We start from the raw sequence: 26,715 nt of genomic DNA on the forward strand, positions 1-26,715 counted from the left end.
AGAAAGAACCGACGGCATGTTAAGACGTAGATCCTGGAAAAGACGGTCAGGATTTATGCTGTCTCATCCTTTTATAACATTTATGATTGTGGTTATCTGGGATCGTTATTATGAAACGTAACCACTGTCAGCTAGAAGGAGGCTGTAATACTTCTAGTGGTGAAAGATCACAAACACATCAACAGACGTGAAGTGGGAAACATTGTCAGTTCAAACTGAATCTTGAATCAAAACTGCAAAATAAATCAAATAAATAAAAGGGATCGTTGCAAATGTGGCAACATAACTAATCTCACTCACAACAATTAAGCGTTCATATCTTCTGCATATCTTCAGCTTTCACATTGCAGTCAAATGTTTTTCAAAGATGTGCACCAATGCACCTGCTCACATGAACCTTTTATGACTTGTCACACGTGAGGCATGTCCAGTTCTTATCAAGAACATGGAATCACATGTACATGTCAGCTCATTGGGTCAGGGCTCTTCGAACGACATGACATAAAGAATCTCTCACAATTCTATCCAGTGTCACAGAGCGGACTGAAGGAAAGGCTGTTTCTCCGGCAAACGTGCTCATTATGCAGTGCAAAGGTCATGTAGTTACTGTGTAGCCCTGAAATAGCAATTTAGTGATCGCTTTCAATAATAAACCACGCGTGCAGTGGACATGAAATGCCCGACATGTTTATACACTGCTCACAAAAATTAAAGGAACACTTTTTTTTATTGGGCCTGGCATGAAATCAATTAAACCTGTCTGATAATTTTCTGGTTGGCTAAGCAGATGAGGGCATCATTATTCACTTTTCAGCTGTATTTGTGTTCATGGAGTGAACAACAGGTGCACTACAGTGGCAACAATGAGAAAACCCTTAAAACAGGACTGGTTTTACATGTGGAGGTCATTTCAAGTTTCTCTCCCAGAGGTTGCACAGGTTGTCCAACTTCTCCAGGATGGCACATCCACACGTGCTGCAGCAAGAAGGTTTAATGTGTCTCCCAGCACAATCCCCAGAACATGGAGGAGATTTCAGGAGACTGGTGGTTATTCCCGGAGAGCTGGACAGGGCCGTAGAAGGCCCTTAAGCCATCAGCCGGACCGATACCTTCACCCTGAGCACCTGTGATAGACGTGAAAGAGTCTGGAGAAGACAAGGAGGACGTTATGCTGCCTGCAACTTTGTTCAACATGACAAGTTTGGTGGTGGGTCAGTGATGGTCTGGGGAGGCATATCCATGGAGGGACGCACAGACCTCTACTGCGTAGGAAATGGTTCTCTGACTGCCATAAGGTATCCAGATGAAATCCTTGAACCCTTTGTCAGACCCTACGTTGGTACAGTAGGTCCTGGTTTCCTCCTAATGCCTGACAATGCCCGGCCTCTTGTCGCAAGAGTGTGCAGCCAGTACCAGGAGGATGAAGGATTTGAAACAATTGAACGACCTTCACAATCCCCTGACTTAAACCCAACAGAAGATCTGTGGGACATGATGTTTGGGTCCATTAGGCGCCGTCAGGTTGCTCCTCAGACTGTACAACAGCTCAGGGATGCCTCACACAGATCTGGGAGGAAATGCCACAAGACACCATCCGTCGTCTCAATAGGAGCATGCCGCGACGTTGTCAAGCACAAGATACTGAAAAGCATTTTGAGTTGCAGAAATTCAGTTTTTGAAAAAATGGACTAGCCTGCCACATCTTCATTTCACTCTGATTTTAGGGTGTCGACACAATTGAGCCCTCTGTAGGCTGAAAACTTTTATTTGCATTAAAAGACTTGGCGTCCTTTTGTTCCTAAGACATTGCCCTGTCATTATTTGTATAGATATCCAACTTCATATTGAGATCTGATGTATGTTTCTTTAAAAGGTTACTTGAATTTTTGTGAGCAGTGTAGAGTAAATCAAAGCTGTGACACTAAATCAATAAATAGTCTGAAAGAAAGGAGTACAGGTTATTGGCCAAACATGAACAAAATTTAAAAGTCTCGTCGTATACTTTCATGGATCATGACCATCATACAACCTCATCCACCCAGTTCAACAGATGAGTGCAGCCCACTGTTATGGGTTCCTTCCAAAGCACTGCCTTGGCGGAAAGAAATATTGACCCTTGACCCTCACGTTGAACCTTTGCATGGGGCCCATAGGCACCTGATTTCATGTTGCTCAGTGCTATGTGAGTCAGACATAAGATATAGTTTGACCATGAATCACCGGGAGGTGGCAGCACATTCACTTCAATCGCTTTTTCTTATCGCGTCTTCATGTAGGACAGCAAGCAAACAGCGCAAACCTCTGCCAAACAAGTCTTTAAAGGGGCACGAATGTCTGGGCATGTTTTGTTATACTTGTGAGTACCAAGTCCTTCTTGTGAGGACATTTTGCTTTGTGGGACATTTTAGCCTGTCCTCACAAGGTTTGGAGGGGGTTAAAACGTCAGTAAAAGTACGGTAGTTCATTATAATTGGGCCCCAAGTCCTAGTAAAGTTAAACCAATTGTTGAAAGGGTGGGGAAGGCATGATGTCAATGAGAGTTCCTCACGGAAACAGCGAAACAAACGTGTGTGTGTGTGTGTTGGCGTCCGTGCCTTGTGGGGACAAATTCGTGGGAAAACATCAACCCGTGGGAATTTGTTGTGACCTTTACTGGTCCCCACGGAGTTAAGCCTCATATTTGAAGATTAAACCCCTAAAAATAACTGGCTCATTATGCTTGAGACACGCACTTTTATTGTGAAAGAAAAGGAGCGGAAATGCTAACTCACCCACCTCGCATCGGAAAATTCTTGTGACGCGGGCGTGGAGAGCTGCTGTGGTGGGTGTGAGTGTGGCACCGAGAGAAAAATAAAGTGGTTAGCACGCAGTTTATACGGCATTATAGCATATCGAACGGCCGCTGTCAATTTCTTTAATCCAAAATGGGAAACTGTCACACCGTTGGACCCAACGAAGCGCTGGTGGTTTCAGGTAAGCTTATATATTTTGACAATATGTTATGGCTTCTCGGGCCCCGTTCGAGTTCGGCCGCGACGGTCGTGTGGTTGATACACACCTGGGATGAAACCGCCCTTAAAGAATGCATACAGTGTAAATAAATGCCATTTTCTTCAGTATCCATCTCCCTGCGAACGATTTTATGGGGGAAATTGAATTCAGTTAGCCATCTGAAGCTAGCATCCCCGCCCCGTAGCATGGGATTGACGAGACCCGTCCAAATCAAAACATCCTCTGTTGTGTAGGATCAACACGGTCTCCCTTCTTCTTGTTAGTTCATAAGATGGCTGTGACGCTATATATGCAATCTATGAAAGTAAGTTTGTGCGTTCTACTAAAGCTCTTCGTGTGTTATTATTATTATGTGCAAATAATAATCTGTAAACGTTCATACTTTATTGATCATGGCCATTTTGAGGTGCGTTCTGTTTTAACGAACATTAAGATGAATGTTATTATTAAACGAGTGATATACAGTCAAAATAATGTGTACACATAGAGTTACAAGACGTTTTAATGTTTTATAATAATGTATAGTAGGTATAAAAATTGTTATAAGTGGTGGACAATACATTCATACTGCTTTATAGTTCCTTGCCAAGAATTCATTGGATTACATTACACATTACACAAATTAACTACTGTATCTTACTCATAATGAGGCAAATAACCTGAATCGCACCTTATTAAATTATTACGAGTAACACTTATAAGTAGCTAGCACCCATCACAGGGTCTGAGGGGTGCTTCTAGTTTGAAAAGCTGGGGAAAAACTGGGGTTCTGCGCTGCCATCACTTATAACCGCTTGGTAAATGTGCTACTGAGTTGCAGTTTTGTAGAAGTTGTTGGCAAACATGCGTGCATTAAAAAGTTGTATATGTCTGCATGTGAGAACATGGGTTTGATTGTTTATTTTTTGTTTATCAATGAGCAATTATGAATACGCGTGACATGTCACATCAGGAATAACTAAGTGGTTTCCTTTTCAGATGGTTTTATTTTGTAGCACAAATATGACAGGAAAAAAGCTAATAAAAACAATAAGTATTTACCCTCATGTGAAACATTTGTTTAAAAACCATGCTCAGTGGTGCACGGCTGTGATAGTCATATTTAGAATGCTATTTGCGTTGTCAGCTGCTCGCTTAGGGCCACATGTTGGTCTTTGTATGGGAAATGTGTTCACTCCTTTCATGTCTGTGATGGTTTGCTGAAAGGGAAGAGAAACTATGGGTGAATTCCAATTCTTTCCTTAACCTCAGCATTACGCCAAAGCGGTGTCCGTCTGTCAGTTTACAAGAAGAAGAAGGAGGGAGGAGCAAGAAGCATTTATGGGATCAGCGATAATGCCATCTCCAGCTGTGTTTTTGTCTTTTATATCTCCATTTACAATGAAAATACTTAAATTTGTAGCTCAGTCTCTTTGTTTTCGACGCCATCTTTGTTACTACGCAAATGATTCTGGGTATTCCTCAATACTGAGGGAGGTTGCGTAACTCAAGACTGAGGAAGCTATGTTCCTCAATCTTGTTCCTCAGTTTAACTTCCTAAGAATTGGGACAGTCCTCGCTCCTTGTGAGAACTCGCGTTTTTGAGGATTGGATTGAGGAATGTTGATGTTGACCTTGAGGCTGAGGATTAAGGAAGAATTGGAACGCACCCAATAATTATATATAATACAATACTAACACTGACGCAATTATGTTTTTGAACCTTCATGTTCTTACATGAGCTCTGTATGAACCCTGTCATGTGTGCAGCATTTGTTATATATATAATTACACACACGTACACACACAATTCTGCATCTAACCATAAATTCGATAAACACGCAGCTCACTTGCTGCATTGGACCTGCATAAATCTTCAATAAGGCAATGTTTTAAACAAACCAGTATGCCAACAACCATTTAAGGAGAGAGAATTGTGAAAAGGTTTTTCATCACACTAGACAAAGGGCTGACAGTTTGTATAATGCTTTTGAGAATAGAAAATGACTAAATGAACATTTATTCACATTATTTCTAATATTTCTTCAACAGCATCTAGGAAATGTGTCCAGACTGGTCCACAGTTAAAGTCAACTGTTAAGAGACATGAGATACAGCAGACAGACGGCTCAATTTAACCCCTAAATAAAACTGGCAGAGCAGTCTGTCAGACACCAGCGGCTTCTACCAGACACTTGAAACATTGAATTTCTCATCTCTACACTTAGTTAACTATTATATTTAAACATAAACAAATCATGATGTTGGAGACAAACTCCACTAATAAGTTTCATCATAAAACAGTTTCTAGAGAGACTGTAGTGTCCAACACATGGAATAGAATGAAAATGTATTTATCGTGATAACTTTTTTTGTTCATGTCATATCATTCCTAATAAATATATATATATATAATTGTGGGAAATTGTGCTCGGGAACGGGAGGGAGCGCAGCGGTCCGGGATTCGCGACGTGTGCAGATGCTTGATAACTCGCGTGGTTTCGCCTTTATTAGCCTGATAGACACCTGATTTTATTGGGAGACAGATTTGCTTAAATGAATAAGACTATGCTGTACAGCAACTGTTTTCACTGCTGTGATGTGGCTGCAGCGCAGCTGTCTGCATGAAGAGAACAGCGAGGAGGAAGACTCTGATCATTCCCAAGTTAGTGATGATCACCAGACTATTCATTTGATCATTTCTGATGTCTGGATCTGGACTTCAGTGATTAAAACCTTCTCAGTTGATGGTAGTCAGTCATCTCTCTCACTTTGTCCAACGTGTTGTGAGAGCAGCATGGATCAATCAAGGCACTCCAGCTTGTTTTCACTATTTCCTTGTAAAATAAACATGACAAGACTCTTTCATGTTTAGTTTTGGCTGTGAAACACCACATTCTGTTACAGCCTTGGCGGAACTCCATCATCAGTTAATATCTGAGGTGAGGACGACTCATAGAATTGACAGAAATTAGGAGCTCAAGCCGATGGTGGTAAATAGGTTGTCGCGCGACTCATGACGACTTCCTTTGGACATGCTTCGTTGTGGGTCACAAACCAGCTATTTTGCACAGAACGTCGCCAGCTGAGGAGGAAAAAAGGGACATTGCCTGAGGTGCAGACGTGCGAGGCTGCACAGCAGGGGAACTCAGGCCACCCGAGACAGAACCCGCAGTCTGAAAAGCCCCTAAGTGATAACCCCCCCCACCCTCTCTACACAGTGTGTATGGTCAGGAATGTCAGTTATTCTGGCACTGAGCTTCAACAGCAAGAAATGGGGGGTGGAGCACTCAGTTCTATTAGTCTTGACTCCGAGACGTGTCAGCATAGTTTCACTCGTGGGCTTAGTTTGTTCACACTTAGTTGTTTCACCATTGTTACTACTTTCATCTCACTGACCATGTTTTTATGCAGGGAATAGCCTGACTAGCTCAATTACGCTGATAATTGCAGTGTAGTGAGCATAATTATTCAATAATGTTCCTTCCGTGAAGCGGGGTGGCGCTGTCACCTCTTGAATGATTCTAGCTCAACTGTCAGATGTTGAACTGTCAATAGGAATGCTTTGCTAACAGCTTTGGTGGCGACAGTCTGAGAAATCTATATTGGACAGCAAGACGCGCAAGCGAGGAAGACAGACATGAGGTTCACTGCGGAGGCTCTGTTGTATTGTTGTCATTATATCAGTCAAATGTAGGATTTTGAAACAACAGCAGCCCGTCATAACGCTAACATGGCAGCAGCTCACTGCAGATAAAGAGTTGCTGCAGCAGAGTTTTCAATTTCCACCTGAAGCTGAGCGGATCACTTGTTTGTCGCTGACTTGAATGAATGAATGAATGGATGTTTGTCTGCAGCAGCTGTGCGTGTGTGTGTTGATGGAAGTGCTTTGTTGAGCGATCGATAATTAATAATAAAAAAATACACAATGCAAGTTTAGTTAAGAATATAACCATGTGAAATGCTGAACTAACCAGCTTCGATCACGAGTCACTGCACTCTACCCAGGCCTGTAAATCATCAAACAAAATCATTGCAGAGTCTCTGTAACTGCAGAGTCATTGTTAAAGAATTAAACATGCGCTTAAAACTAAAATCATAAACATAAAATCCTCTTGAATTTCCTCATGCTTCTTCAGTTCTGTGTTCCTCTCACAATAGCTGGTCGTAAATCAGCTGATCAGACGAGCGCGTCTGCTGAGTCTTGTCGGACAGACACACGGGTGGATTTAATCTCAACTGTTGAGAGTTTCTTCCACATCCACACTCAAATGCCCGGGGCTGTTTTTTGGTTTTGGTTTCACCCAGCGTGAAGCTGCAGCCCATGCTAGCATTTCACATTTGCTTTCACAGTAAGATGGAAGTAACATCAACACATACTGTTTTATTGTGAAATGTTCTGAGATTCACGTCACTTTTCACAGGTTGATATCTTGTCTGTTCGTTCCTCTCCACTCCAACTTAGAGCGGTGCTGCACATAGCTGCGCAAGAAATAGAATCCTTGTCGTTTTTGGAACATTTGGTAAACACGTTTGAATAAACATCATTCTATAAGAGATCATTTTTGCATGTTACTCAAAGCATGACCAGTGTTGTCCCACAACATAGAAAGATGGTTTATACTTTGGTACGCTTTGGTATCAGTCGATACCTAAAGCCCAGGAAATGGTATCAGCAAGATATGAGTCGGATCGGTGCATCCCTAATTTAAACAAACCAGTATGTCAACACGATCGCTCTCAACCATTGTTCCATTAACATATGTGAAGTGGTGATCGTCTCCTGTCATTGTTGACTTATTTTGTGCTCATTCACATGATTGGAGCGCAATAAAGACTTTTCTAATGTTCTGGAGTCATTCGTGCTACGTTGTGCTGTCCTTGGTTCTAAACATGGTCCACAAGTCTGCTGTTGACTTAGCCTCTACTGATCCATCAGCTGTCTAGCGATTATTTTAAGAATCGATTTCTTCGATTTGATGATTAAAAGTGTTGTGCAATAAGTTGAATGATTCGTTCAAATTCATTGGTTCGTTGTGTTGTGCAATTACTATGCTACGCAGAAAGTTTGACTTTCTTAAACGTTGGGTTCTGCGTGTCGCAGATGCTGAGGAAAGGCCGCTGCAGAGACTAGTGCGAAATGTGGCGGCTCGGGTGCTTGGTGTTGTTTCTATGACAGGTTTCATTGATTAAATGACGCTTATACTGTAATAGAGGCTGAAAGTCCTGCAGTGAAGTCCGGTTCCTTGCTGTCATGCGTGAGTGCTGATGATGTCAGCGGACCATAGCACTTGAGGCATTATGAGGGAGCACGGGCCACTTATTTATTAAAAAAAGAAAAAGAAAAAAAAAGGTGCATAGCAAGTTAGAGTCAAGACTCTGACTCGCTATCATTGACAGTAGAACTGGAGGGAGGGGAGGGAAGAGGAGGGGAGTGCCATGAGGCTTCAGGGCTGAGACGGACAGGCATCTCCCATATGGCGCAAAATGACACTACACTTTGGATGTAGGTTAATAAATAATTCACCTTTTGTCAAGGTGAATTGGTCTCGACAACTTGTGAGTGAGTGGCGTGTTGGGGGATGGGAAGCCTGTTGTCGTCAGTGATGTTGAACTTGAAAAGATGATTAATTTGTTGAGCAGTCAAATCATATCCATCATAGTGGATGACATCAAGCAGTTTTTTCAGTAATCTTGGACTGCACTCCTGGTGTAAGTCACAAAGAATAATTATCTGTGATGATCAAAGAGGTGTCAGGAAAAGAAAAGCCTCTTATAAAGCAACATTTAATGGGATTTTTGGATGCAGAGTCCACAGGTGAGCACTTTTCAACACTCATCCTGAAAGGACTGAAAGAGTTGGGAATTCCATTTGAAGACTGCAGGCTGCAGGCATATGACAATGGGGCCAACATGAGAGGAAAAACTAAGGGTTTCCAACCCAGGCTCTTGTAAAAGAATCCCAGAGCTCTGTATGTGCCATGTGGTGCACATACATTTGGTTGTATGTGGTGCTGCTCACGTATCTGATGCTATGAACTACTTTGGAGTCCGCCAAAAGCTTTCCAAGCTATTTTGGGCCTCCACCCTAAAGATGGGCGATTCTCAGAAACACACAAGCATCAGCTTGAAGATGAGGTCAGAAACAAGGTGGGCATGCAAGATCAATGGCGGTTTCTCACTGCGCGCTCTGTTTTGAGACAAAGTGTGTTCGGCTCAGAAGTCCGAGATGTGAACACAGGAGAGTCTGGTTTTGGCCACGGACTTGATCCCGGTGGGAGAGCAGCACATGGTAAATGCCGGACAGTAAAGGGTCTGATCGCTGTCTGGCCGGACAACATTGTTCAAAAACAACTTCGCTGAAGGAGCGCAGTGGACCAGGACTCGCGATATATGCGGGTGTTTGATAACTCACGTGTTTTGGCCTTTATTACGCTGGTAAACACCTGATTTTGTTGACAGGCAGATTTGCTTAAATGAATAATGCTGCGCCCTACAATAACCATTCCTGCTGTGATCTCGCAGCTGTCTGCATGAGGACAGTGAAGAGGAGAGACGCTGCTTTTCCCCAAGCTACTGAAGATCACCAGACTATTCATTTGATCATTTCTGACGTCTAGATCTGGACTTAAGTGATTAAAATCTTCTCTATCACCAGTCATCTTTCTCACTTTGTTCAACGGGTTGTGAGAGCGGTGTGGATAAATCAACACGCTCCGTATTAAGCAGCTTGTTTCCGCTATTTCCTTATGAAATAAACATGACATCACTCTTTGATGTTTACTTTTGGCTGTGAAATGCCACATTGCTCCGTCATCAATCAGTATCTGAGGTGAGGACGACTCGTAGTGCTAAGAATTGACAGAAATAAGTTGGTCAAGCCGATGGTGGTAAATAGGTTGTCACACTGCTCATGACGACTTCCTTGAGACGTGCTTCGTCGTGGGTCACAATCCATCACCTGAAGCGCAGAGGTGCGCGGCTGCAGGGGGCGAATGGGAGTCAGGCCGCCCGAGACAGTACCCACAGTGGGTACTGATCACCCCTGATCAGACTCTCCTGAGCTCCCGAGCACGTGGCTTATTGACTGGGCAGTTGGCAGGCAAAGACGTGTGAGGAAATGAAAGTGGAACAAAAAAGGATAAGGTCCACAAAAGCCACTTTTCATATGAAACACAATATGAGCCTATCACATGAAGCACTTGAGAAGTTGGTGGTTGATTTCTTCACTGCTGCGGTAGATACAGTATTCTCAAGCATCAATGAGAGATTTTCTATCTTGGGAAAAGTGGGCGCTAGTCTCACCGATGAGGAACTCAAAGGGCAATGTGAAGCACTGGGAACCACCCTACACTTTGACAGCCAGTCTGACATAGATTGTCAATAGCTTATGCAAGTAATCAAGAATTTCTCTCCTCTGCCATCAAAACTTGTAGCCTCAAGAATGTCAATTTCTTGATTTCATCTATGATAAGGAGCTGTCAGAGGTCTATTCTAACTACTGGACAACGCTTAGAATTGCTCTTACTTTCCCAGGCACTGTGGTCAAAGCAGAGAGGAACCTCTCAAAAGTAAAATTCTTGAAAACATACCTGAGATCTTCCATTTCCCAGGAACATATCTGCAGCCTTGCTGTTATCACCGTAAATTCTCCAAGTAGGCAGCAAATATCTTTTGTGGAAATCGTTGAGGAATTTGTATCACGAAAAGCCAGAAAAGTTTTTGTTGAAGTATTTCGAAATACTGTCATTTTCATACCATTAAAATTCTTACATCCCTAAATGTGTTCAACCAAAGTTACCCAGAAGCATCACAATGCAACAATGGTTCACCTTGCTGGTGGGAGGAGAAACATTAAGATAATCATCTAACTTGTAGAAGTGTCACGTGTGCACGAGTATTGCTTGATATTGCAAAGAATTGTGATTTTAATTCACATTCTTATTGTATCTACTCATTGTATCATCTACAGACAGTAGCAGTTTGTAAAACCACATTGACTTGATACATCTGGAAGGCATTTTGTCCAGCACTATTGCATTTTTTAGCTTCTGCTTTTTTTATTACATTCTTTCAGCCTGTCTGTCGTGGAACTGAAGTCACTTCAAGGTAGTTATTCCTCTGATGTGTTTCGTACTTTAGGTGGCTGCTGTGGTTCTGACCAGAAGACATACGTGGTGGGTGGCTGGGCCTGGGCCTGGTGGCTTATCTCGGACATCCAGAGGTAAGATCTTTTTCTTCCATCTAACTGCTGACACTTGAGTAGTCTTGTTCATGCTAACTGGTAACTGATGAAGAAACAATGAAAAATGCTACTGTGAATGTTTCAGTAGCGTAATGCACGTCAAGTAATTTTTGGCAGTAGAAACTAAGGCTGGGCGATTAACCAAAAAATTAACCACAACCAACCTTCACTTCAAACTGCAGAAAAACTGCTGCATCATTTTTTATTTTTTCCGTTTCATTCCTCTTATAATTCCCTCTCCACCAATGTGTTCTGCAGCACTTTTTACATTGTGCTTTGATGACGCCTCTTGATAGTATCTTGGAAGAGTTCAGAAATGTACAAAACAGAGCAGCAAATCAGAAACAAAAGTTTCATATTTGAAGCAAATCTATGTCAAAGTAAATTGGGTGTTAAACGGATTTGATGTTACAGAGGAAAGTGATCATGAATTTGAATATGTGTAACTTGAAGAATTTTATTTAAGATATCAGACGATTTATTTCCTGACTAAAATTAAAAACAAACAGCCACAAGTCCTCAAATACATTTTTTGCTAGTGCACAAATCCACTTCTATGAACATGAGCACTTGTAGGTCCGTTGGGTGCTTGGACCCAGGACCCAATCAGATGTTACTGTGTCTAGTTTCTATGTTTAATTGATTAAACAATAACTTCACTATTCATATTGCAGCAAAAATCTACAGGATGGTGTCATGCGGGTCACCTTAAAGTTCAAGTTTCACCTTTGAAGTATATTGATGGTAAACGTTGATCCAACTTTGCACGCTTGTAGTTCAATACTCTGATTTTTATCAATATAGAGTACGTGAAAATGAACACTAAAGATATGTGCACTGTAGTTTGTATGAGTCTGATCTCAAAACAAAGGATTTGAAAAAACAATCATTCCACTATAAATAAACACCAACACTTCATACATCTAATGAGATTTCATCTCATAATTTGAGTATCATGGTTAGGGCTGTAGCAATGCACTAATGTCACGATATGATTTACAATATTCAGCTCACTGTACGATATATATGACTATATTAATTCATTGTTACACTTGAATAAATTTCCAATGCACACATTTTTTAAAGCTTTCAAGGAACACTGGTTTGCATCTCCTTGGATCATTTGTCTCAGCCAGGTGTACTTATGATGATGAAATGAGAAGCAATGATGCATATATTGATCTGAATAACATCTTTATTTAACCCTTGTATAAACACCACAAGTCACTAGAATGTTGACTTCAAGCCTCATATAATTATCATTAACTTTAAACAGAGAAAGGGGCTTAATTGGTCAATTCTCAGTAGTTAAAAAAATCAATATTTTATGAAGGGGTGAAACATCAAATTATCTAAAAATATCCATCTATGCTAAAATTGCCCAGCCTTAATCGTGATACGCACGTCATTAGAGGTAATGAGTAATGACCTTGGGTTCCCGTCGACTCAATTTACCATAAAAATAGTTAACAAAATGACGGATTATGAAACAAAAAAGTGCAAACAAATGACAGTGAATTAGGGTGCAGTAACTGTTTAAATTGTTCAAAAAGGACTTGAAGGAGATAAACATCCTATACTAACTAATCCATCACGATGTCTCTTTTTCTGAGTAAATCTCACCATCTCCAGTGTTCTTTCCCTTTTATGGCTCCTGGGTTTCCGGTAGGGTATCCAATCTGGTGGGACTTACCCTACCGGATGTTTCCGCCTTCATTCTTTCAGTTGGGCTGATCTGCTTTGCTTTGTGTCTCACCCCAGTGTCTCACTCTGGGTATCTGGTTACACAGTGCAGCGCCATTGATTCCATCGTAATATAATGGTTGACTCCTGCAGAAAGTCAGTTTTGTGGATGACTGAATTTAAAATTAATTCTGAAACTAGAAATTTTACTTTTGTAACTTACCTGGCTTGTAGACATTCTTGATGGCAGGGGAAAACATGGTGCTCTAAATAATATGAAAAGGAGGTCTTCAGTCTGCGTGACAAACCCAGTAGCATTCAAACTCCAGGCAATCAGAAAATGTAGAATGTACTTTATATACCTTGTCATTTAACCTCTTTTCTCTGCTGTGAGAGAGAGGAGGGGCTGGAGGCTTCCCACAAATGATGCGGTAGCCATGTTTACAGCCAGGGACTTATTGATCCTCTGATGTAAGAGGAGGAGGATCCTTTTCCAGGCTGTGCTGTCCTGACTCAACTTGTGATTCTAGTCAACGTCCTGTGTTCACTACCAAACAAGAAGCCTAAGTACCAGGCTGTGATCGCTGTCAAACAGTACGCACGGTTTTGTTTTATCTTTATGATTAAAATCTGAAATAGGCACTCGGAATTAAAGGCAAGGAAACACATTTTTGCTGGGGGTGAAAAGAGACAACCATGGAAACCTTGTTGAGATGTCTCCTACTGACAGGAGGAAACTTGTAGGTTCCTAATGGCATAGATTTGAAAATATGAGCATAGAGATTTGAGAATCAACATATAGGTAAGTGATGTTTATTTGGATAGTTCCTATCAACAATCCATTTATATGACACTATACATCTGACTAAGCTTTGTCTAAACTCTCAAGTGTGTCCTGGTCAAGTGTGATTTTCAGTCCCCAGAAAATGTCCAAATGTTTTTTTATTGGTTTATTTTTTTTTATTGAAATTAGAAAAATGGAGTGGAAGAAGTCTTAGCCTTAGATCCAAGTTTATGAGTGGAGCAGTCAAGGAGGACATTATGGATGTGGTATCAGGATTTCAGAACAAGACATTTGAGGACAGACATGAACATGTGTGCGACATATGCGGAATATTTCTAGATTTTTAAAAATTCTTTGACACCATTGACCATGATATATATTCAAAACTGGAAGGATACAGGGTCAGAGGCCCAGCAAAATTCTGGATAAAAAGCTACCTGAGCAGGAGGCAATAGTACGAGAGGGAGGTAGATTGTTCAATACTATATATTCATGATGTATGTGAGGTGCCAATTGAATCATGCCGTTTGCTGCTGACACAAGACTTCTTAAATGTGGAAAAAAAAACCCAAATGTATGGTCTTTTGTAATCTGAATGTGGACAGTAACTTGACCTACTCTATAAGAAGAACTGTTCTTCACTCTGCTCCTTTTCAATCCCTGCATTATGTGAGAAGAAATATTGACAGAGTGGAGAGTTTTATGCATTATATCAATTAAGAAGCCATTGGATGTAGTAGTTGTAAAACAAAAAATAATAACTAAATGTTTGTAATGTATCTGAGGATTGATTCATTCCCAAACCATACAGCAGGTGTTTCCAATGCAGACCTCTGCACTACAGATATGTTTAAATTTGGTTGTGTTATTCTTAATTTTGTATTTTATTTGTAAAACTAACCAGCCAGAAAAAGTGAACCTTGCATAGTTTGTGTTGTTTTTGAAACCTGCATATTATTATTAATTTATTTATTTTGTACTGAGAAGAACACTGTTAAATTCTGGACTGCAAACAAATTGTGTATTCTTTTCAACTCCCAGAATAAAAGTAATGATCAGTTGTCCAAACTAGGCTCCGGTTGAAATCCAAATGGAGTGCATTTGTTGATTCTCCTATTGTGATGGAATTGATCAACCATTTATAATGATTGATATTTGCCAAAGACAACTCACATTAACTGGTGTTTGAACGTTGGCTTGAATATGTACCCATCCCTCCCCTTCCTCTTGTCTGTTATTGACGTACTAATCAGCTTTTGTCAAACTGACTGTTTTGCTTCTGCTGCTCCTTCCCATCTGCCTGCCTGCCTAGAATGTCTCTGGAAGTTATGACCATCCTCTGTCGCTGTGAGAATATCGAAACCTCGGAGGGTGTTCCCCTGGATGTTACAGGGGTGGCTCAGGTAATGCGTTCAAAAGAAATTCACCGTGCTCAATTCCAGCCAAAGCCAGAGCTGGAGCCAAATAGGGGACATCTGAAAATGATAATACTAACATGCTAACATTTCATGTTTCCCCTTTGAACCTTCTCTTCTTCATTCTGTAGCAGTCACTCTTGGGTGAAAGTCAACGTCAAGTCAGTGGTGGCACTGGTGTCACCAAACGAATGCTGAAGAACCTAAATTTCAAATTGAACTGCCGATAAATGAATGAGGATAAATGGGTTTGATTTTTGAATCAGTCTCATGAGAACTGTGATTGACTTATGTACTAGGTGTTCTGGAGTCCTTGGGTGAATGGGTTCACTTTGTCCTGTTTATTTGCCTTTGTGTTCTGATCCCTCCCTTTGTTTACTCCCCCCGAACATGTCAAATTTTATTTTGTTTTCACATTCTTCACAGGATAACGCTTGAGATTATGACGCTGCAGCCCAAGTGTGAGGATGTAGAGACAGCGGAGGGTGTAGCTATTACTGTCACTGGGGTGGCACAGGTAAATCACCACACTTTTGTTTTGGGAATGAATTAGACTTCACTAACTCTCAAAAACCTCCCGACACGTCCTCTTTTTCTATGGCACAACTCGCTCTTGGGTGGGCAAACGTATTATTCTTTACTGAAATATAGCTCTAGTTCATATAAATATACATTTCCTTTCTACACTAACCTGCTACATTTGTTTCATTTGCTGTTCTCAGTGATGCTTGGAGTGAGGGAATTGCATCAGCTCTATAACAACACTGAATTTTAACCTGTCTAAGGCATTTCGAGTCTCCTTATATTTGGAAAAGCCCATTATTATGTGCCTGTGTTTGGGTCCACCAAGAGGAACAAGACGCTTTTTTAGCTTGAGAAAGAATATTTGAATGAATACATACAAAATAGCACTGTGTGTCATAGTCTTTGAATATTGGCTTGGGATTTTTTTTATTTGATAGAGAAAGAAATGCTCACACTATTATTAACAGGGTGCGGCTACAAACATGGCGCTGCTTATTTTACGTTACAAACCAGCTCTGCAATGAGTAGACGGTCTCGCTGACTGTTACATGACAGCCCAGTAAACCTAATTATTGCTTTAGTCTGGCTAAGATTGGACTTTTAAAATGCTTGCTTTTAGCAGCTTAGTCTGACTCTGGAGGAGAAATTCAAATTTTGCTTGCACTCCGTGGGAAACTACTACTTGAGCCTGCATGTAGACATTGACTATGGTTGGATCAGGTGATAGGCATGTAATTCTCACTAACATTAGAGAATGTGTTTTGCAAACTGAAAAGGAGCAAATGAAAACACCTGGGGTTTGGATCCTAGTATGAGGCAGGCTCTGGACCTGAGAGGCGTGTCCCCTATCTGACCTTGACCTTAGACAGTAGAGCACTGTATTAGATTTAGAGAGTTTTCCACAGAATTCACAAAATTTTAGTTTATGTTCAGGAGAAAAGTGCATGGAAAGCAAAGATTCAACATTTTAAAGGTACAGCTGAGTTACAAAAGTTGAAACGATACTATTTTCTGAGAACAGCAAGGCTTTCATACAATGTAGCATGTTGATGTGTATTCATAATGCGGGTGCACAAATGGTTTTCTGTCATCGCCGCTTTTTTCAGCATCTTGCTTGAATATCTTATAACATTACCTTTTGATTTTTTGCACACAACCACATCCTGTGACTGTAGGAAGAGTAAACTCTGTTTGTCAATGACAATGACATTTTTCAATGGCGCGACCATTATTTAAGGCAAGGATATTTTACTTTTGCATGATCTCTTTTCTGTACTAAAGAAGCCGCACTGGTAACCATGTTTTGGTCTGTGTTGTTCCTTCGTGCATGCTCACTGTGGGCCTAGTGTTTGGAAGCGCTGCTCACTCACACAGTTCATTTTATTAACAGTATCTTCTTAGGTGCTCCCTTTTTCATTGGTCCCACTCTTTAGAGGTGTGTTGGATCTTCTGAAACACAGTAACTAGCATGGGAACGAGGGGTTTAGCAATTCATTTTAACAAGTTGCCAAAGCGATACAAGGACGATATTGGTTCATTTAAAATGATGCAATTCGAACCAGTGACTTGAAATTGATTTTAACCTGGAATTACCTGAATACCAGACTAGTGCATTTGACGCTTCCTAAATTTCTGTTGTTTGGGAATCAAGTAAAAATGAATTCTGGCAATTTTGTTTGAAAATAAGTCCAACCCACACCCCAGATTTCATTAATAAATTTAAAAAAAATTAAGTTACACTCTAAGATACAAAAAAATAAAGAGCAACCAGGTTAGTGTTCAATCAAACTGAAGCATCATTTGCACCTTTGTTTTTTTTATCATACTGTAGCATTTTTACATTGAAAAAATAATTAGAGGCTAAACATCAGGTCTAGCTTTTAATTCAGATATTTTTTTCCAAAGTAAAAATAAAGTGTATTTCTTCTCGTAAAAGAGCAGTTGTTAAACTTGCTACTACTCCCATCTTCACGAACAAACAGCATAGCTATCATATTTGGATGCCAGCTCACTTGCTGGTCGGGTTGGTTGTGTTGCAGCTCTATTGTTCTTCACCTTGACACATCCAACAAACCACAACCTATTCAGTACATCTCTGTTCTTGCAAAGGCTAAAATGTTTCCAAACACTGGACCACAACTACAGCTTGATGTTGTGTTGTGATGTCACAGTCACAGAAAGACCTCAATCGAGTGACGAACGTCTGTAACATGATAAAAGGGTGGAAAAGCACACTTACATTAAATCTGCCGAGATGCAATGCATAATTCTAATATCGATACATTGATAAGATTTTAATGCAATTTTAGATGTATACTGTTCATAAGTCTATTCATCTATCTAGCCTTTTAGCCATCTATCCATCCACCACTGCTACATCTTCAGAATGCTGTCATCAAACATTTTGAATAAAATCTAATATAAGAATTTAAATTCTACTTGTACCCTCAACATAATCCCAGCCCTCTACACGTCCTTTGTAGAGCTCACACAAACAGAGAGCCACTCATACACCCGTACCTATGAACAGTTTAGAGTTATCAATTAACAACTCTGTTGTTGGACTTTGGGGAAATGTCACACAGCCTGGGAAGGACATAAACGTGACACAGAAAGGATCAAGCTTTGCTCCAGGAGGTGTAAACAAACCTGCATGCTTCTTGCTGTGATGCTAGGAACTATACTGACGTTTTTTATCTTAATGTTTAGCATAGTTCCTGATATGAGAAGAGCAGTACAGACGGCGTTGTAAGGGACTGAGGAGTGCATCATAGCATCGCCTCCTATCTGCTTGCTGCCTGATTGTCTCGCTTTCAACCTTTTCTGTTCTCAGACAAGTTTTCCTGGGTTTGACTTCCATTGTGTTGATTTCCACCCTGGAGTGCATGTTGTGAAAACCGTGTGACCGCTCGCCTAAGGACCCAGCTCACTCTCTTTTCTTACAGCTCCAGTCAATTTCTGCACAACCCCGATTTAATTCTGTTGACATTGTAAAACTTTCTCTTCCTTGTTTACTCTCTTCATGTTGCTGACTTGATTTTGTTGTATATATACACACACACACACGTATATATAAATAAAAAAAGATGCCGGCGTTTCAAGGAAAAAAACTGGTCCGTTCAATCTTTTGCAAACTGTTACTATACTTACCATTGCATTTCAATGTGAATAGCATAGAATAAAATTCAACTTTATTTTCACTGAACCTGTGGCAGGTACAGACCAAAAAAATGCACCTGTTGTTGAAAAGAAAAATGAGTACACTTATGATATAACTTGGTGCATAAAGAATGTATTAAAAGCACTCATAAAACTGTTAAAATTATGACAAATTTATGGATGAATTGTTACATTCATCCATATTTCAAGGTATGTCATTGGCCATCATATGTTCGCTGTGTTCAAGTGATAGTATATTTAGTCAGTGAGCATTGAATGTTCAACTCATGAGTCAGTTCTCATTGAGTCATTGTTCCATTTAAGATATGTGGTCCATTTTCAAACCTCATTTAGAAGACCACTGGTGACATAAGTGTAATTGTAATGTAATTATGTTGTAACACGTTGTCTGTTCTATTCTGTTATCGGCCACTATTTTCTATAAACAAATGTTTTAATCGAATATATATTTTTGTTCTTTCTTCCCTGCTGTGTTAAGTGACATTTTGTTTCTGCAGTCACATTTTTTTTGTTTCATGGCCTGCTTTGTTACGGGATGTGTGCTCAGCTGTCCATTCCTGTCTGCTCTGGCACCAGGTTAAGGTGATGACTGAGAATGAACTGCTGGGTTATGCCTGCGAACAGTTCCTCGGGAAGTCAGTCATGGAGATCAAGAGTGTCATCCTTCAGACACTTGAGGGTCACCTCCGCGCCATCCTTGGTGGGTCTCTTTCCAACGCCGGACTCCTTTTACCTATAACACTTGTCACGTAGGATCATAGCTGGAGCTGGAGTCACTCTATGGTATAATGGTATCACATCTTAAAGACAGAACTCGTTTCACTTTTGCTGAAGGGGAAGTGGCCACTATCTCAGTTATCCCAAAAGAGGGATATGATAAAGCGTCCTTAATTTGGAATATAAATGATTGACCTTTCTTCTTGGTCCCAGACTGGAGAGAGAGTTGCCTGACCCCATTTATTTAGACCAGACTGGTTTGATTCAACGTGACAAACAGATAGCATTTGAAAAATACAACATATACGTTCAATCATTAACACAAAGTCAAAATACGAAGGGAATCCTTCATTTTGACAAGCTATTGTACTACTGTACTCAAGTTTGAGTTAAGTCAAATTTTAAAAACTTGAATTTTATTCCAATAGACAACACTCCTACTTTAAATCATGGTCAGCATATGGCCTCACAACATTCGTGACACTTATCAAAAAAATAAAAATAAAAAATCTGTGCAGTTTTGCTTCCAACTCTTTGAATTGGAAAAATATTACTCAATATTTCAAGATCCTGAGTCGGGAAAGATAGAAAAGTGTGAACTAGTGTGACTAGTGCTATATTGGAGACAACGTGGACCCAGTATCACATCTTCTGGGACAGCCCCAAATTCAACATTAACTGGAGAGATAACCAGGCTTTTTCAGTACTGTCTGTAATATTCAGATTCTCCTGAGTTTTGAGGCCCTGTACCTGGGTCTAGGGCTGCAACTAACCACTATTTTAGGAATCGATTTATCAGGCCGTTATTTTTTCCATGAATCAATGAATCACCTTTTTGTATTAAAGTGTACAGAAAAATGTATATTTTTGTTCCAGGGGATGTGAAAACAATGTATACTTTATTTTAAAAAGAGAGGTACTGCGCGATATACATATAAGAAAAGGGTCATTCAGATCAGATGTTGCTTCATTGGATCAAGTGGTGCATTTGTCCATGAGGACGTCACTCATATTGTCAAACTGATCAGTGGCATGGAGCTGACAAAGATTAAGATTTAATCCGAGTCAATGTAATGTGAGTTAGTTTGGACCCGAAATACATGAAGAATTCATGCGGTCCCTATCACAAGTTCACAGGTACAGAGTTCACAGTCTGAACCTCTGTGATATTTTTCAAAAGACAATTCAAAAGTGAAAACGAATGTGGATGGGAGCAACTGCTACAGCTCAAACAACTCTATGGATGCGTCAAGTGCACTTCCACTTGTCAGCAAAGAATGGGACATCACTGCGGGAGTTTTACCGTCTTACTTGCAGCATAGTAACCGCGCAACACAACGAATCGATGACCAAATTTGTTGGTGACACTTTTAATAATTGATTTTTAGCATGTCATTGTTGCAGCCATATCTGGGTCTGTGCAGTGTTCCCCTTTTTGAAATGTAGAAGAAAACTACATCTGCTGCAAATACTACAAGATAGTAAACCTGATTCAGCCTAGCCTCATAGTTGGTTCGGTATTGTGCTGGAGATGTTAAGGATGGAAAAACTGACCTACCCATTAACATCAAACAGGACAAATTTGACCAAATCTGGGAAAATGGATCTCTTTCATAGCCTCCATGAGAGCAGAGTTTATTTGATCTCACAAGGATTGTTATTTTGATGCTTATTTACTGAACTGCGTCTGATCTATCAAGTAAATTCATGCACCCTTTTGGCTCCACCTTGTGTGGGCGGTTAAGAGGATAAGTATGTCTACACTGGTGCGATTCTTCAAAGACTTTGAAGACTCAAACATAACTGGACTGCCATTTCTTTTTATCTTTACTAAATAGTGTTACGCAGATGTATTCTTCTGTCTGTTCCAAATCAACAAACAATCTAAAAAAATGTTACTTTCTATCTATCTTAATTTTGAAGAATGTAAGTCAGATTTTTTTTTTGTGCATATCCTATCATGAATTCTTTTTTTTAGCATGAAACCAAACCCACCAATTTTTCATTCATGCCTACAATGTGATGCAAGAATATATTTATTCTAGCAGAAGCCTGTTTCGCTGTTTCATCCCACAACCTTTATATTTCAGGTACACTGACAGTTGAACAGATTTACCAGGACAGAGATAAGTTTGCCACTCTTGTGCGGGAGGTGGCAGCACCGGACGTTGGTCGCATGGGTATTGAAATTCTCAGCTTCACCATCAAGGTGCGACCAATTGCCATTTGGCTGATTCGGAAATGCAAATGGAAACATGTTGTTATTGTGTTGCCTTGTCACTGACAGGACGTGTATGATAAAGTGGAGTATTTGAGCTCACTGGGGAAAACTCAGACTGCTGCAGTGCAGAGAGACGCAGACATTGGTGTGGCTGAAGCTGAGAGAGATGCTGGTATACGGGTGAGTTAAACTCCAAAATGTTTCCCTGACTGGAGAAAAACACATGCTGAGGTGGTATAGAACAAATGTCCTCCCCTTCCTCCCAAGAGCTCATGCCCCACCCACCCACCCACACTCACGCACATGTTTGTCACACCATCTTTGTAGGCTGTGCTCATCGCCATAACCCTTTCCCCAGCCTCTCACCCTAAACCTAACCATCCAAAACAAATGGCGAACCTTAACCTGAACCAAACTTAAGCCCAAGTATAATGACATATTTATTTAGCCCTCATCCTCAAATTAAGGCTTAACCTTGTGGTGCTCGGCAAACAGAGACCTACGAATGTCTTGGGGCCCGACAAGTGGGTGTTTTCCCCAGAAATGGACCTCACTAAGATAGATATTCTCACACACATGCACTCACACAATACTGCAGGTGTCAACTGAGTGTGGCAGTCATTGAGCATTGTAATAGTCATCACATAAGAAACATGGAGTCACTCAAGTCCAGTGTTTTTTCAGGAGGCAGAGTGCAAGAAGGAGATGATGGACGTCAAGTTCCTTGCGGACACAAAGATGGCCGACTCCAAGCGTGAATTAGAAATGCAGAAAGCTGCCTTCAACCAAGAAGTGAACACCAAGGTGAGGAGAAATTCAGATCAAATTAAAATTGTTGCTGAAAATCAAATTCCTGAAAAGAGTGTATTTTTTTTCTTCTCCAGAAAGCAGAAGCTCAGCTGGCGTATGAGTTGCAGGCAGCCAAAGAGCAGCAGAAGATTCGACTGGAGGAGATAGAAATAGAGGTGGTGCAGAGAAAGAAGCAGATCACGATTGAGGAGAAGGAGATCGATCGAACTGATAAGGTGCTGATAGCTACTGTGAAGAGACCTGCCGAGGCTGAAGCCTACAAAATGCAGCAACTGGCTGAGGGACAGAAGTGAGTGCTGGCATTAATGTAACTTCACGTTTCTGTAACAGTCAAGTACTGTTAAATGTAAGGTGTCGCTAAGCTTACTTCTGCGCACTGAATGTGTTGAAGTCACATCGAGAAACAAGTTGAGGTCCAATTCTTTCTTGCAGAATAAAGAAGGTGCTGACAGCCCAGGCAGAGGCTGAGAAGATTCGCTGCATTGGTGAAGCTGAGGCTGCCTCCATTGAAGCCGTGGGCAAAGCCGAGGCTGAGAAGATGAGACTGAAGGCTGATGCCTACCAGCAGTATGGTGAGGCTGCCAAGACTGCTTTGGTGCTGGAAGCTCTGCCTAAGGTATGTGGTGGCTCAGCGTTATTTATTTTTCCCCAAATGTCATCAAAGGTGCTCAGTAACAAATAGAATGAACTGTATATTTACAAGCTCCATTGGGAACTGCCACTACTTTAAACAGGAAATCCACCTCGAATTGTTTTTCCTTTCTCAACTTCACAAAAGATCCTCGAAGTACACAGATTATTCCATCTGTTCTTTCTATTCAGCAGCGGTGTCTTTCGTTCTATCATTTAATAGCATTTTCTTTACTTCATGTATTTGAAGAGATCTTGAAATGTACCTATTTTGCTTCAGATTGCAGGTAAGGTGGCCGCCCCACTGGCCAAGACAAATGAGATTGTGATTCTGAGTGGAGAAGGAAACCGTGTGACTGGAGAAGTGACCCGTCTGCTGGCTGAGCTGCCAGTGTCTGTGAACGCCCTGACAGGTGTTGACCTGACTAAGGTAAAACATCTCCAAGCCAAATAGGAGTATGCATTATCAAAACACTGCTGTTCACACTGACACAGAAGTGGCATCTCCTGATGCGCTGCAGCCACCGTAGTATTTACCAATCTAAGTTGGAATATATATATATATATATATATATATATATATATATATATATATATATATATATATATGTGTGTGTATATATATATACGGATTCTGGATGGATAGAAGAAGAACTTTTTATGTAGATGAATATGTAAATGTGAGAGTACAAACCATATGGACTCAAGTTGTATCTAAGAATATATTTGACCCAAGTACTGGATTTTGCTAAGTGTTCATTTCCTGGCTCATTTCTCCCTTGGGTCCTGCAAAAGAGTCTGTTTATTTGTCAGCGATGGAAATAGCCATGGAAATATAAATCCATCCTACTGTCCCTTCTCTGGCCAGATCCCTCTGCTGCAGAAGATGGCGGGCCAGCAGAGCCAGGTGGCCGTCTGAAGAATCTGACTGATTCCTCTACAACATGCCATATTTCTGCCTCAAGCGTGAAAGCAGTTTCTGCCCACTGCCCTGGACCACAAACTCCCAAAGTGTTGATTCAAAGAGGTTTTTCATTTGTTGTGGGAGAAGACAACTGCCTTACTCCTGAAGGACCAGATGCATGCTTCAGACTTTAGTTACACTGGTCATTTCAGTACACTGGTCTCTGTAGTGAACTCTTTAGCTTTTTACTGCTACTAGGTTTTTATTTAGACAACACTATCAGGGTCAATTTCATAATGAGTTATTTTTTGTTGCCGGAATGTTGGCATTTCCTTTTACACAAGGACACCCTTCTTATTCTCTGTTTTATAAGACAAACCACTGAGACAACTCAAGCCTTGCTTTATGTGTCAGCCGCTAAAATCGTGAACACACTGTGACATCAACGCCGGGGCTTTGTCATCCCCTGCCACCTGCAATGTATGTTAGCTGCTTGTTTTCTTGCTCTCATATATATAGTGCCTGCTCACCACTCAAGTGCCCAATCCTTTAGGACGGTAGGTTGGCATTGGTTAGTTTTCCTCAAGAGAGTAAACATACCACCGTGTCGCATAGATGGACAATAGTATTCTTCAGTTCTTAACCAGTGTACTTTGCTATTACTAACAAGTGTGGACGTTACATGTTGTGCACGTTTTTCTATCATTGAAGTATACCGCTCAGAAACTATAACAGTCATACATGAATACAGATATTAGCCTTAAACCAAACGCTGGACTTCCCCAGAGCTTCCTGCTCAGGGTCAAAGCTTTATTTAGGTTTGAATGTACTGTTAATGTTTTGTACCACATCTTATAGCTATATATAGATATATATATACATAACTGAGATTGATCACACTACATTACAGGTAACTAGGTCTGAAAATACATGTATGTGTATGTGTGTATATATATATATACACACACACAGTCTACAGATTTTATTCTACAGCTTATATAGCTTCAGAATGAGATTGATCACTACCATGTGTGGCTGTTTTGGAAAATAGAGAGAATAAATACCTCTGGAAAACTATCAACTTGTTTTTATTAACCTCAATTGAGCCTGTTATAATTGACTTTTTGGGAGCTTTTTCAAATATTATTTGAAATATTGACCTATGATATTGCTGTTCCTAAAAGCTGTAGACTGAAATCATTTAGAGATGAAGGCCGACTGTTACAGAAAAAAAAAATAAAAAATCGACCGTGTCTTTGCATTTTTTTTTTTTTTTTTTTTACATTCCTAAAAGCGCGTCCACCACGTCCCCAAAACTAATGAAGCAAAACATCAGGTCCAGTATGTGCTGCTTGTGGACGACAAACACAATTTATAGTCACTGAGCGCCATCACTGTTTACTCAATGACTTTCAGTAGAAACACGCCCTCAAATGTCGCTCAGATTAAAGTCACTGGTGTCCACCACATGCTTGTGTAAAAGTCATGCAGTTATGTAGCATGAGGCGCCTGAAGATTCCCACCTGCCAGGCATTTAAAACCATGAAAGCTGGGTGGCTTTTGCTCAACGACAGCGCTCCATCTGCTGACAGCCAGGGCGTCATGACAGGGGAGAAATCCACAACCTCATGTTGTGGTGTTGGTGTGTGGCTGAAGAGGGTGACACTGAAGTACACTAATGCAAAGATTAGTTTTGCAGAATGGGTGTTAAGATGGGAAGATGCAGCATGCTGGGTTAAAATGCTGCGAGAACTGGCTGAAACTCCTGTCATCAAATGACATGATGTAGAAACTTCGGTCATTTACTGAGATCTGCTTCACACTAACCATCAAACATTTAGTGCCGACCATCGGTCGGAGTATATTGATGCAGTTGGCATTTTGAGATTGAGGAAACGCATCCTGTTACCTCAGTGGCTACACTAACGTCTGATCATCTTGTACATTGTTGTTCAGTCTGTAAATGAGAATTCTCAAATAAACTTGTTTTCCTGGCCAACACTATATGAAGAAAATATATTTCAGTATGCACTTGTAAAGGACTGTTTCAAGACTGTCAAATGGAACAAAGTCGTAAGTCATAAGTGTTATATTTTTTTACCTGCTGGGACAATATGATGCCTGATGAAGCTTCATTTAAACCAGCTTTATTTTATTCATCCAAAAGTAAAAGAGCATTGAAATAATCTAAAAGGTGTCAATTGAAGAGTTATTGTGCTTCATGTAGCGTCATGTGAGAGAAAGTGGATAAAGACCTTTGCCTTAAATCTTCATCGTGATCATGATGTTTGTCAGTTAGTCATGGCTGATACGGATTTCTCTTTTCATGTACCAATAACCTGTGGACAGTTGGTCCAGCGTGGCACTGTACTCGTGTATGTCATGCTACCCTGTGTTATCATGTAATAAATGTTTTACCACCTCCTCCAGGTCTGCACGCATGTCTCTGAATATACAGGTGACTCTTTCATGAAAAGCTACGGAAGAGGATCAGGGCCAGTGAAGGAAAAGAAAAGTCAGAATTCTGACTGCAATCTCAGTATTCTGTCTTTTAAGTCAGAGTTCTGACTTTAATCTCAGAATTCTAACTTTAAAGTGAGAATTCTCACT

At 40.6% G+C, this 26,715-nt stretch overlaps 1 protein-coding gene across 4 annotated transcripts; it reads left to right on the forward strand.

Annotated features, from left to right (window-relative positions):
* Nucleotides 1–2,790: 2,790 nt before the first annotated feature.
* LOC128748215 (flotillin-2a) lies at nucleotides 2,791–26,517 on the forward strand. 4 transcript variants are annotated; one of them, XM_053846738.1, is made up of 11 exons: nucleotides 2,791–2,973; nucleotides 11,134–11,215; nucleotides 15,016–15,106; nucleotides 19,400–19,523; nucleotides 21,631–21,749; nucleotides 21,828–21,941; nucleotides 22,446–22,565; nucleotides 22,646–22,860; nucleotides 23,004–23,187; nucleotides 23,482–23,631; nucleotides 24,070–26,517. In XM_053846738.1, exons 1-11 carry the CDS (start codon nucleotides 2,925–2,927, stop codon nucleotides 24,118–24,120), a joined length of 1,299 nt encoding a protein of 432 aa, XP_053702713.1. In that variant the 5' UTR covers nucleotides 2,791–2,924; the 3' UTR covers nucleotides 24,121–26,517. The 4 variants fall into 4 exon arrangements, with proteins under 4 accessions (XP_053702713.1, XP_053702712.1, XP_053702715.1 ...); XM_053846737.1 differs by lacking the exon at nucleotides 15,016–15,106 and adding an exon at nucleotides 15,545–15,635; XM_053846739.1 differs by lacking the exon at nucleotides 2,791–2,973 and adding an exon at nucleotides 15,545–15,635 and having other exon boundaries at nucleotides 11,162–11,215.
* The last annotated feature ends 198 nt before the right edge of the window (nucleotides 26,518–26,715 follow it).

This window comes from Synchiropus splendidus, chromosome 17 (genome assembly GCF_027744825.2).
Source record: "Synchiropus splendidus isolate RoL2022-P1 chromosome 17, RoL_Sspl_1.0, whole genome shotgun sequence".
Lineage (NCBI taxonomy): Eukaryota > Metazoa > Chordata > Actinopteri > Syngnathiformes > Callionymidae > Synchiropus > Synchiropus splendidus.

What these genes read in the sequence shown, in the direction of transcription:
- LOC128748215 (XM_053846738.1), top strand. Translation starts at nt 2,925, where the DNA reads ATGGGAAACTGTCACACCGTTGGACCCAACGAAGCGCTGGTGGTTTCA. An exon ending in TTCTCAGCTTCACCATCAAG is followed by an intron (nt 21,750 to 21,827) that starts GTGCGACCAATT and finishes TGTCACTGACAG; the next exon opens with GACGTGTATGATAAAGTGGA. An exon ending in TGCTGGAAGCTCTGCCTAAG is followed by an intron (nt 23,188 to 23,481) that starts GTATGTGGTGGC and finishes ATTTTGCTTCAG; the next exon opens with ATTGCAGGTAAGGTGGCCGC.